This window comes from Silene latifolia, chromosome 5, assembly GCF_048544455.1.
Source record: "Silene latifolia isolate original U9 population chromosome 5, ASM4854445v1, whole genome shotgun sequence".
Classification (NCBI taxonomy): domain Eukaryota; kingdom Viridiplantae; phylum Streptophyta; class Magnoliopsida; order Caryophyllales; family Caryophyllaceae; genus Silene; species Silene latifolia.
The window spans coordinates 76,600,026-76,612,015 of NC_133530.1; the positions used below are offsets into that span (position 1 = coordinate 76,600,026).

General features: G+C 36.4%; 1 protein-coding gene across 1 annotated transcript; it reads left to right on the forward strand.

Moving 5' to 3' along the window:
* The first annotated feature begins 4,727 nt into the window (after window positions 1–4,727).
* Window positions 4,728–11,146, forward strand: LOC141657590 (uncharacterized). The gene is made up of 11 exons (XM_074464872.1): window positions 4,728–4,932; window positions 6,408–6,572; window positions 6,886–7,004; window positions 8,307–8,381; window positions 8,792–8,885; window positions 8,966–9,025; window positions 9,406–9,471; window positions 9,556–9,654; window positions 10,538–10,582; window positions 10,737–10,839; window positions 10,919–11,146. The coding sequence occupies exons 1-11, from the start codon at window positions 4,813–4,815 to the stop codon at window positions 11,011–11,013; spliced, it is 1,041 nt and encodes a 346-aa protein (XP_074320973.1). The 5' UTR covers window positions 4,728–4,812; the 3' UTR covers window positions 11,014–11,146.
* The last annotated feature ends 844 nt before the right edge of the window (window positions 11,147–11,990 follow it).

The window sequence follows — 11,990 nt, forward strand, 5'->3', positions numbered from 1 at the left end:
TCATAATTCATTCACATGTTTAATTCATATAATTCATCATTATCCGATTTAAATCCCTAGTAATCCAATATTTGCGGGTTTTCGTCATTAAATTCAATTCCGGGTTGTAGAGATTCAATTCATCCATATTGAGTTTCTGGAATTCGTCTTTGATATAGTTTTCACCTGTTTATTCACATGCTCATCATTAATTTGTTGTTAATTCATCATGTTTAGACTAGTTAATTGATTTCAATAGAGGACTCATTAATGTCTTTCACTAATTAATCATTCATTCATGTAAATTAATTCGTTTGCATCCGTCTCATCCATGTTTTATTACTTTCATGACCCCATTCATATGTTAAATAATCTGTTAATCACTTTCATCCGAGTAAATAATTTAATCGATCATTAAATTTATCAATCAACATTAACGGCTTGCAAATACGGCTTCACAAATTTAATCGGAAGCCAGAGCAGGACGCAGCGTCTGCGCGCTTTATTCAAAGGACGCAGCTCTGCTTTGTTTGTTCTGGCCGAGTTCGTCACGAACTCCGTTTACGCTTGACGTAGTTTAATTAGTTTACGTAATTAACTAACTATTATCCGTAATATCGCTAATTTCTGTTCGTTTATTTCATTAATTTCATCCTTTTATTCTTTTATTCTTTTTTCCAAATTATCCGTTTTAAAGGTATTTTCGACATAAATCGCCTAATCCGTTGTAATCATTGTAATTTCCATTATTGTAATTTATCGTTATTGTATTGCTTTTATTGTTTGTATGTTTCCACATGTAATCAACATTAAATCCTACTTCGACCCAATTGTTTGTTAAATTAATTGTCAACCGACTTAGTTAATTCCTCACATGTTAGGATTAAAACATGGATGTCGCATTGCATGCATATAGCCGACGATATATCAAGTACGAATAAACTCCCTAATCATTAGTAGAGGCCGCTATCGAGGCGGGCGGGATTAGGTGTTCGATCAAAAGAGCTTCCTAATACGTACCCTCACCCCTTACTCCAGATCTCCGTGAGCACCCGTGTTCATTGGCATCCACGAGAGTCATTCTAGACATAGAATGCTAAGGGTAACGATTGCTTAGTGTTCATGTCACTACTTTATGTCTTGACATGACATGAGGTATTCGAACGGTTCCAATTTCCCATAAAAATTGGTGGCGACTCCATACAAAATGCAAACGCTTGTTTTCGCTTCTCACCAAGCGCCCCCGTGGGCGGCCCGCTGTCCACATAAACCGAGTAGGATAAACCTACGACCTTTTAGCATTTTTCATAAGCTACTCAAATCCCATATGTTTCCGTCTCGCAAGACCGTCATATTACTAAACAAACCATGTAATACCATCACAAATACATCCTACACTATTATATAATACAAACCCCTTATTATTACCCACTAATTACCCATATTACATATACTAATTACTAATTACTTACCCAACACAAAACCCCCAAAATTTAGGATTTAAACTAATTAAAGAAGGGTGGATCTTAACTTACAAATGTTGAGGAAGGAAGAAAGGAAAAGGATGAACACTCCATGAAAGAAAACTTAAATCCCATGTAAGAGTGTTTATGGAGGTTTTAGAGAGAAGGGAGAGCATTTGGAGTGAAAAAGAAGAAGAAAAAATGAATGAGGATAAGAGGATAAGATTTCCTTATCCCCTGTTCTGATTCAGCGTCACTCGGTTGAGTGGCGAGTCCACTCGGTCGAGTGTCACTCACTCGATCGAGTGCGACGCAGTTCTCAGCAATGACCAGTTTTCATAAAACAGTCATATCTCACTCGTTTCTTGGTCATTTTGGGAATGTGACTTATCGTTGGAATCGTAAGAGAACACGCTATCACCTCCATTTGGAATCACATCAATACCATGTCTATATCTCAAGTTATGACAGTTTTATGACGACCCTTCTATAGGCGGACATTATAACAACTCCACTAAGTTTAGTATAGGTTATACTCGGTCCACTTTATAGTTATACTTCACTCCCGAGTAGACTCATCAAACCCAAGAGTCCTCTCACGCACCCCAAGATTCCTTTGCGGGCCCCAAAATGTACATGTATTACAAAATGTCTGCGGATCAATTGTACAGGTGGCCAACAAGAAGAGGTGATTATTCGGTCAGGCTATTGGTTAGGGATGGGGCCGACAAATAACGAGGATGTATAGGAGGTTTTGGAAGTAAGGCCTGATCTTTGGAAAATGGTATGGAATTTAAAAGTCCCTCCAAAGCTTATTCATTTTATCTAGAGAGCTTGTACGGGTATGCTTGCTGTTAAGAAGAATTTGTTTAGATGCCATTGTTGCGATAATGCGTTGTGCAGGTTTTTTTAGGAGGTTGTCTAAGAGATAACGCCTTGTTCTTGTGTCAATAGACAAAGGGGTTTTGGGAGAGTAGTGGGTTTGTTCAAACTATAGCGGGAGGCTCATAGCTCATCGTTCTCAGAGAGGATGGCGTGAGTGTTGTGGCACCTTGACAGTGGGGAGAAAGGGAGATTCATGGCTCTGTTGTGGGCACTTTGGACAATCAAGAATTCACGCATTTTTGAAGAGGAATTATGTCATCCGGATGTTGTGGTTTTGGGGTTTATGAAAATGGTGGCGGAGTATCAGGGCTATGCAAAGTTGGTTGGTGAGCGTACAAGGGAAAGTTTGTGGAAGCCACCCGACCCAAGGACTATAAAAATTAATTTAGACGCTGCGATAATTGGAGATGCGGCCGTGGGACCAGGAGTGGTTGGGAGAAATTCGAATTGTGCTATGGCTTTGGTTGCGAGCATGAGAGTTCATGCACGTTGGTCACCGGAATTGGCTGAAACTAAAGCTATGCTATTTGGATTGAAAATGGCATAAAGGATGGACTTGACAAGCATTAGAGATCCACTCGCTTAATTTCGTTCGTGTTGTCCAGAAGGATAACGATTTGCGTATCCCGTTTGGACTTTGTATTAGTGATGTGTGTTTCATGGCTAAAACTTTTGACTTTAAAGAAGTCTATCATGTAAAATATGGGGGGAATACGGTAGCACATTTGATCGCTAGGCTGTATTCGGTAGGTGATGAGGAATTGGTCTTTGTAAATGATTTTTCCGAGTACATTCTTAGTTTGGAGAATTTAGATTTAATCTAATATAAATCCCACGTTTATTGCAAAAAAAAAAAGTATTAACAATAGAGAGAATATTAGATAGAATTAAGTTTGATGTTTTTTTTAAGAAAAAGTTTGATGTTTTTTAGGTAAGAGTAGAGAAATGAAAGGGTTGGTGCAAAAAGTACTGGAGTGAGTAAAATATGTGCTACGAAAATAAACTCCGTAAAATTACTAGTATAGATCCCGCGTGTAATGTAAGTATGGTATTTATAGGGTTTTACATTTCACTATATTATTTATAGATTGTAAATCGGCAAATCATTATTGTTGTTGTTGTTTTTCATATTTTTTTTTATTTGAGAAAAAAATAAATAAAATTAAAAAAACAAAATTAATCAAGAAATTTAATTAATGACATGGAATGTGTATTTGAATGAAAATATCTTTTTATACAAAATTAATGATATCATTTTATAAATTTTTTAATAGGATGTATTTTAATTAGCTACGACTTATCTTATAAAAAACGAAATTTTTAGCACAAAAAAATCTAGAGGCAAATCTTGAATACGGGGTTTTATCAAAACCGGAAAGTAGGTAGATAGAAGATCATATTGAAATAGAGAATGCATTTTAAGCGGGAAAATTTGGAGTTTTTCATATTCTTTTAGTATATAGAAGACCCAAAATTTTTGAGTGCTCTTCACTTCTTGCAGTTAGTCTTGCTGAAGACGGGTCAGAGCAAGTGACGGGTAATGCCACTCACAAAACGGATAGGGGGGACAAGGTGGGGGCACCCCCATGTGCTTCCCTCTCTCCTCTATTTGGGTCATTTGTGAGAGGAAATGGTATCCGTCACTCCAAAGTGACGGATACGTGCCGTCTTCAATGAGATTTTGTGCACTTCTTGACTCTTGACTCTTGAGCTAGGTAATACCAAAACAGATACGGATACGGACACGACACAGACAAATAACACGACATCCCATGAAATTTAGGACACGGGACACGTTATTCAAATTTTATAAAATATATATTTTATAGTTATAAACGTACGATTTTTTTTTTTTTTTTTAAAAGTATTGGTTATGAAATTTAAAATAAGTGTAGGTAAAACTTGACTTTGACTATAAATCATTCTCATTTCCCGTCCAAACTTTTCTTCTAATCAATCTCGTTCATATCATTCCTCGTTTAAAGAACATTGACCCCAATTCAACTCATTTACCCACCATAAAAAAATGCAAACTATTCACCTTAAATTCAACTTTAATTCTGTTTGAAAGTGTGTTTAAATGTGTCCAAATACCATCGCCACATGTCCGAGCCGTGTCTAAATGTCAAACTTTGAGTGCCGAAACAAGTGTTGGTGTCAGATATGAGACGACTGATTAAAATGAGGGTCCGTGAGACTGTGACGATTCCGTGCTACCTAGCTCTTGAGTGTCTTTGAGTGCCGAAATTAGTAATGACTAATGAGTAACCCCTCTCAATCTACCGACTAATCACAAATTAAATAAGACACACACCCAATAACCCCATGTGACATGATTATAATCAATCAAACCACCAAATAATTACAAACAAGAACATTGTATTAGCATCAAACAAATATTTGTACCCCTCTGCAACATAACACTCCTCTCAAATCACTTGATTTAATTAAGAGAGAAGTAGATAATTTGAAGAAATAAAGAAGAATGTCATTCTCATTTTTTAAAGCAAGGCCAAAATCTCCACAAGAGATTGCTAGAGCAACAAAAGATAGCCTCTTAGCTCTTGATTCTCCTACTGTTGTTGAAGTTAAATTCCTTGAAAAGGTTGTTTTTTCCTTTTTTCATCTGGGTTCATCTTATTTTTTTGATTATTTTGCTGCCATTGTTGTTGTTGTTGTAGTCTCATTTGTAAATAGATTTTTCTAACGCGTGTCGTAAGGGTACATGTTAAAGACACTTAATATTAGTTGTGGGCATGTTGGTTTTGGATTATAGGATGAGTTTTTTTTGTGAATGTTATTTGGGTTGTGTGTTTTGAGCTTAAATTTACTGGAACATTTGGAATTTAGTTGCTTTTTCATGGGTTTAATTTGTGATTTTAATGCTAATTACCTTTATCAGTACTGTCCTATACTTTTTATTTTGTCTAATTGGGTGAATATTTTGATGTGAATGTTACTGGGCTTTGATTTGGAGCTGAAATTTGTTGGATTTTGTAAATTCAGTTGCTTTTCTCGAGTTTCGTATAGTGTTGAATGCTTATTACAATTGCTAGCCCAAATTATCGACAACAACCAGAATGTAACGATTGTTGGGGCCTGCCTTTTGAGCCATGTCAAACTTAAAATCACTACCTCAAAGTCTAAATCTTGGCTATGCAATGTGACTGATGAGAACACTAAGCATATTGAACCATGATCGTTAGCTGGGCAGTGAGGTGTGGCCGTTGGGGTTTTAATGCATAGAATTCTGATTTGGCCACGTTAGTAGAGTATATAGTGTGAGTGTCTCTCTGCCGCGAACATCAATATTGTAATGAGTTTTGCAAAAAATTTTGAATATTAATATTCACTTGGCTTATAAAAATGTGTGTTGAATTCTAATTGCCAGTGACTGAGTGACAAAAGAGGAAGTTGCAATTTTTTCTAATCATATAGCGGCGAGATGATTGACTGGTGTGGTGGTTCTGAATTGGTCTTTATTTTCTTTACTGTTTGGTATGTTCTGTCCTGTTAAAAAATGTCAGGTTGAAAGTTATCAAAGAAAGAAACTATTGGGATGGGAGTGCAGGGCAATTCTTAAAAATGATTGTGAATATAGATAATAGGTCATAGAAGAGGAACTTTTGAGCCTTGTGGCCTTCTAAATATAGACATGATCTGTTCATCTGTTGGAACCACGTACTTATTGGGAAGGTGAAGTGGTGTAGGTAAAAGTTAAAAACATTGAAATAAAATCATGAACATGATAATTAATCGAATTAAATTACTATGCACCCTACATTCCAGTAGGCTGTTCACATTTAGCAAAATGGTCCTAAGGACTAACATATTCTGAAAGTGTAAACAACCTATTGAAATGACTTCTGCAGTTTCTGCTTGCAAACCATTATTTATACCTAATTAGCTTAACAGTTAACAGTAATCTTTTTTATGCGGCGAATTCTTGCTGATGATGAGGAACATTTGTAACAGAAGTGGGCCATCATCAATGTAGTGTACAATGAAAATGTAATATGGTGATTAAGTTATACGGAATATTAGTTTATCTTATGCTAAGTTTTTGATTGGCTATATTAGGCATTGGAAGAAGTTGATAAGAACTTCTCAGCAATGAAGATCATGCTCTGTGGAGATGGGGAATCTGAGCCTAACACTGATCAGATTCTGCAGCTCACTATTGAAATATGTAATGATGACGTCATTCCCCTTCTAGTTCACAAGCTCCTCATATTTGGTTGGCAGGTAAATCAGTTATAGATCTCATTTGTATTGAGGGATTTACAACGACTGCAAGGGATGCAATTTTCCTGGTTCGGGTAGTAATTGGGTTGGAGGGAAGGCAGAGGTAGGAAATGAAGTAATATATTAATAACTACTACCAGGCAAATCAAATCCTTCTTCCTTAGGAAGTATTTGAAAATAAAATATCCTTCTCCATGGCTTCCTTCACTTTCTTCCCTGCTCCCTCTCTCCTCCTCATATCCTATCCAAACAATGCCTAAATGTATGATAGTCGACCACTTGGTTGCTTTCTAACCATGATTGTGTGGTGCAGGCAAGAAAAGATTTGGTCTTATGCTGGTCTGTGATACTGAAACAACAAGTGAATGACACTTATTGTTGTGCAAAATACATTGAGAACCATTTGGAGTTACTGGACTTTCTTGTTGTTTGGTGAGTCTATATGGAGCTATTATTGCTTTTGCTGTTTGCCCTCATTTTCGTTTTCAATTTTTTCTTGTTCTTAGGCATCTTACTATGTTCTCTCGTAAGTATACTTAAAAAAAAATATGTTCTCGTAAGTATATTTTCTTGCTTTTTCGTAATGCATCTCTATAAACTAAGACATTGAAAGCTTATGTTTTGGGAGTAGCCTTGCATTCTTTATAGACTACATAATTAGTGACTGAAGTTGTCTGCATCCGTTGTCCCCATTTGGTTTTGTTAATCAATCAGTGTCCATGATATTAAATTCTTCAAATATATGCAGAGATTTGATGTAAAATTTATCGTGTTTCAATTATAAGAACAATAATTTTCATATTATCAATTCTAAAATAATTGCAACCAGGGTACCGGATCGCTCGTATACCCTCCTAATCGCGAAACGTTCAGCGGATCCTATCCTATTGCTTACTGAATACACATATAACACATTCTGTAAAAACAAATCATGAATCGGTAAGGGTGTATTCATAGCGAATTCCGCAAGTCCGTAACCATGATTTTGCAACTAATGTAAACTATGAGAAATATCGGTCAGAACTGACATAATTTGACCACCAAAGTCAAATGCGGACGATACAAAATCGGATGGACTATTGAGTATTGAGGGAGTACCAAATTGCACATTGGCCACATTTTCTTCTAGAAGAGTGTAGTTTCCTGTACATTTTTGCTTATTCTCTTTTCTCCATGACAAAGGAACTTCTTTTAAGTTAAGAGTGATATAAAGTTGATTTCTGTTTGTAATACAATGGCTCTTACACTTTTTTTACGGTAAGATATAATATTAATTAAGAGACAGCAAGGAGGTGATGCCCATGTACAAAAGATATCATAGAGGTGACACCATATACAAAAAGACATCCTAAATGTGACAACCATATACACAATTGGAGATGGATAATTATGCTCTTAGACTATTTTTATCTTCAAAGAAAAGACCATTTTTCTATTTGGATGAAGCATATGAATCCAAACATATAAAAGCTTCACAAAATGAAAATTGAGCTCTTGATATGATGACGCAACAACATCATAAAAAATGGCTCTTACACTAGCTTTTCTGATTCATCTCCCTTCTGTGGGGATATAATTGGATCTCAGGCATGTTACTGTATTAGAGATTCAGTGAATAGATGAAAGGGCATCATTCAAGATCGATTCTGCTATATATATGTATAGGAGTTACAATTATCATTATCAGTTCCATTTCTTGGACGAAATTAATGGATTGTCTCCTTTCTTGAGCAGCTATGATAACAAAGATGCTGCCTTGACTTGTGGGAACATGCTAAGGGAATGCATCAAGTTTCGATCACTTGCAAAGTAAGATGTTTATAGTTGTTTGGCACTGCATAGTTAATACAGACATCTTCAATGTTTATATTGTCTGAGCACTTAGGACATACGGAGTACTTTCCCCCCCCCCCCCCGATTGTATCCCATTTTTAATGAAAAAATACAAGTGAATCTCGCAGTCTTTGGAATTGTTATTAGTTTGCGCTCCTTTAAGGTGCTTGAGGTCCTTTGTGTAATATCAGAAACGATATTGTCATTTACTCATTTGTAATTTAGTTCCAATTTGAAGAGAAAGCCTATATTTAAGTTTACGTACACAAAGGTGTAATTTGCCTGCCCTGTTCATCATTTGATTTCTCAAAGATTTTCATGAAAGTACTACATTGTTTAATGAACTTCCCATTTTCTAAGATATCAGCTTTGTAGTATTCTCTCAGATATATATTGGAGTCCGCAAGCTTTCACTTTTTCTTCAAGTATGTAGAGCTTCCTAACTTTGATGTCGCATCTGATGCATTTGCCACATTTAAGGTCAGTCTGATTTTGGCATTTTTCTGCATTTTGGTGCATAAATTTTACTTCTTTGTAACCCTGGCACGAACTTATTGTAGGATCTGCTTACGAAACACAGCAAAGAGGTGTCTGAGTATCTAACGTCTCATTATGATGAGGTAAATTAATGTCCCCGATACTCCGAGGTCAATGATTAGATAGTTTTGACCGATCACGCTTTTTGCCCAAAATTTGATGTCCTGTGAGTCGTGAGGCATCCTTTACCTAATTTACAATGTACATAGCTATATTGCTGTTTCCATTTTTAATGAAGCGAAAACTCACTATTATTTGTTGTGGATTGTAATGAAATAGAGCAATAGGACTTACTAGAAGGTGGCACTTATTTTTATCGCGAAGTATCGTCTAATTCATAAATAGAGCAAGGGAGTTTGCTAATTAACAAGGGAATTTGTATCTCTCCCTCCCCCTCCCCTCCCTTTCCCCACCCAAATAAAGCCTTAATATCTTCGCTCTAATTAGTGCGTGGTCTTTTCAGTTCTTTGAAATGTACGGAAAGCTTTTGACATCCGAAAATTATGTGACAAGAAGACAATCCCTCAAGGTTTGTTGATATATTTTTTTAGATATGACCAATAAGCTTTAGATTTAATTTACAAACTAACAGAATGTTGTTGATTTGTTGTAGCTCCTCACAGATTTTCTTTTGGAGCCTCCAAATTCGCACATAATGAAGCGATATATTTTGGAAATACGTTACTTGAAAGTGATCATGACATTGTTGAGGGTAATTATTGACTTTTAGTTTCAGACCCCCTGTGCTTCGTCTTTCACTTTTGTGCTGTTGGTTCTTAATTTTCAAATAATTATACCAAAATGTGAATTATTCTATGCATGCTATTATGGTGAGTCTCAGTGTTTAGCCAACTCTTCTTGAATCAGTAGACTTGCTGAGGGGGCGCCAAGGGTTTCCCATTCCCTTTACCACCTACAACTAACACTTCACCAACTCCAACATCCACCATCAACAACCACCATCGACACCAACTACCTCCCTCCTCACAGTTGAGGGTGCCGGTGCTGCCCCTATCAGGCCATCATGCCAACTTGCTCACTTCAGCATTGCACGGTCCAACCCTACACCCAATTCGAAAGCCACCACACCAACCCCTAAACACCACATTAACTAGTAGAAATCCCCTCATCCACAATTCTTGATGTAATTTCATTATGGGCTATCTGAAACGACCTCTTTGTATTGTTAACATTGGATATGGATGCGTACGTCCGACCTCCTCTATGGCCCTAACCCACCACTTGTGTGATCCCTTGACACACAAATGTTGGTATTGTCGCTGTTGTTGAAGGTTCATTTTGTTTTTCGGCGTGAGTCTATATGCTTTAGTGTAAAATGTTTAAATAATTTAAATTTTTTGCAATTAGCAGATTACTTGTAACTTGTGAGCTTGCAAAAGTAGAAAGAAACTTGCTAAATAATGGACAGTCTGTTGACTGCCAGACAACTGATTATATATAAGGTCAAACATTGTTCGCGAATGGATAAACTGTAGTGTGAAGTAGTGAACCACTTTGATGTGCTGAACTATGCTGAAGCTGATGAAGGTGGTTGATTACTGACCTTAACTCCTTTCAAATTTGTTTTGGAATAGGATTCGAGTAAAAATATCCAACTTTCTGCTTTCCACATTTTCAAGGTGTGTTATTTATTCTGACAATTTCTTTTATATCACATCCATTCATTAGAGTTAAGAAATTTTGCTGTTGCTGTTGAAAAGTTGACGATTCCTCAGCGTTATACGAAGAATTATCATTATCATCTGTTCTTTTTCGGATTTTGGTGTTCTTCAGGTGTTTGTCGCAAATCCTAACAAGACGCATGAAATCAAGATTATATTAGCTAAAAATTGTGAGAAGTTGTTGGATCTCCTGCGTAGTCTCTCTATAGGAAAAGGTCAGGAATGCTCTGAGAAACAGCTCTTTAACTTAGATTTGGCTTTGTTCCGCGATTTACTCATCCTTCCTGTGTTTAGGTTCCGAAGATGAGCAATTTGAAGAGGAGAAGGAAATGATCATTAAGGAAGTTGAAAGAGTATCCCGTTTTATTAATCGTGAGCGTCCATCGTGATTTGTTGGTTATGAGCTTGTTCATCTTTACATCTTACAATTTCATTCAATGCTTTGTATCTAGTAGATTATTTTCCAAGAATGTGAAGTTAGTTAACATTCATTTTCAAGGAAATGAGACTCATAACTCATCATTAACTCGATGCTTTCTTTGGGATGAAACAAAAACGGTAGACTAAGAAGCACTTACAACTTAACCTGGCAATGGGTCATTCGGGTCGGGTTTGGTTGGGTCACTTTGGATCGAGTTATTTCCGGCTCAACAATTTGTCGGGTCACTTTCGGGTCGGGTCATTTTTGGGTTGGGTCATTTGGATCATTTCAGGTCACAATTTTGTCTTAATTAAGTCATTTTGGGTCAATTGGGTCACTTTTGGTCGGGTCAATCGGATCATTTTCGAGGCATGCATTTCGGGTCATTTTCGGGTCTTGGGTCAACCTTATCAAAACGAGTCATTTGGGTCGGGTCAATTGTGTGATCATCCAGATGTCAAGTTGAATGAACTATGTTTGTTAATTGTTATTGTTCATTGGCTAAGGGCAGTACAATAATAGGGGTTTCGAAGTTCGAACCTATGATCTATTGTCCACTATATTTTCGTCTCAAATTCTCATCACTAGCCTATCATATCTTCGGTACTAGGTCTGTTATCGGTTAAACTGGGAAATAATAACTTGTCGGATATAATAACTTGCCAGTTTCAAATTGCGGCCATTACAATTGTTTGAAGACTATGTCATTTTAAAACCATGACTAACTTCACACACTTGTTTGATACTTATTTAAAAATTCACGAAATAATCTTATTTATGCATAAGAAAGATCTTGTTCATAACCTTCTTTATACTTAAATTTGAAACGAATTGTAACTTATAAAGCTCATGATAAAAATCGCTCCATACAAAAGAGTAGTATATAAGTAGTATAAACCTCGAATAATATATGCACGGTATATAAATAAGGTATATTTTTTAGTG

What these genes read in the sequence shown, in the direction of transcription:
- LOC141657590 (XM_074464872.1), top strand. Translation starts at nt 4,813, where the DNA reads ATGTCATTCTCATTTTTTAAAGCAAGGCCAAAATCTCCACAAGAGATT. An exon ending in AAGTTAAATTCCTTGAAAAG is followed by an intron (nt 4,933 to 6,407) that starts GTTGTTTTTTCC and finishes TGGCTATATTAG; the next exon opens with GCATTGGAAGAAGTTGATAA. An exon ending in TAACGTCTCATTATGATGAG is followed by an intron (nt 9,026 to 9,405) that starts GTAAATTAATGT and finishes TGGTCTTTTCAG; the next exon opens with TTCTTTGAAATGTACGGAAA.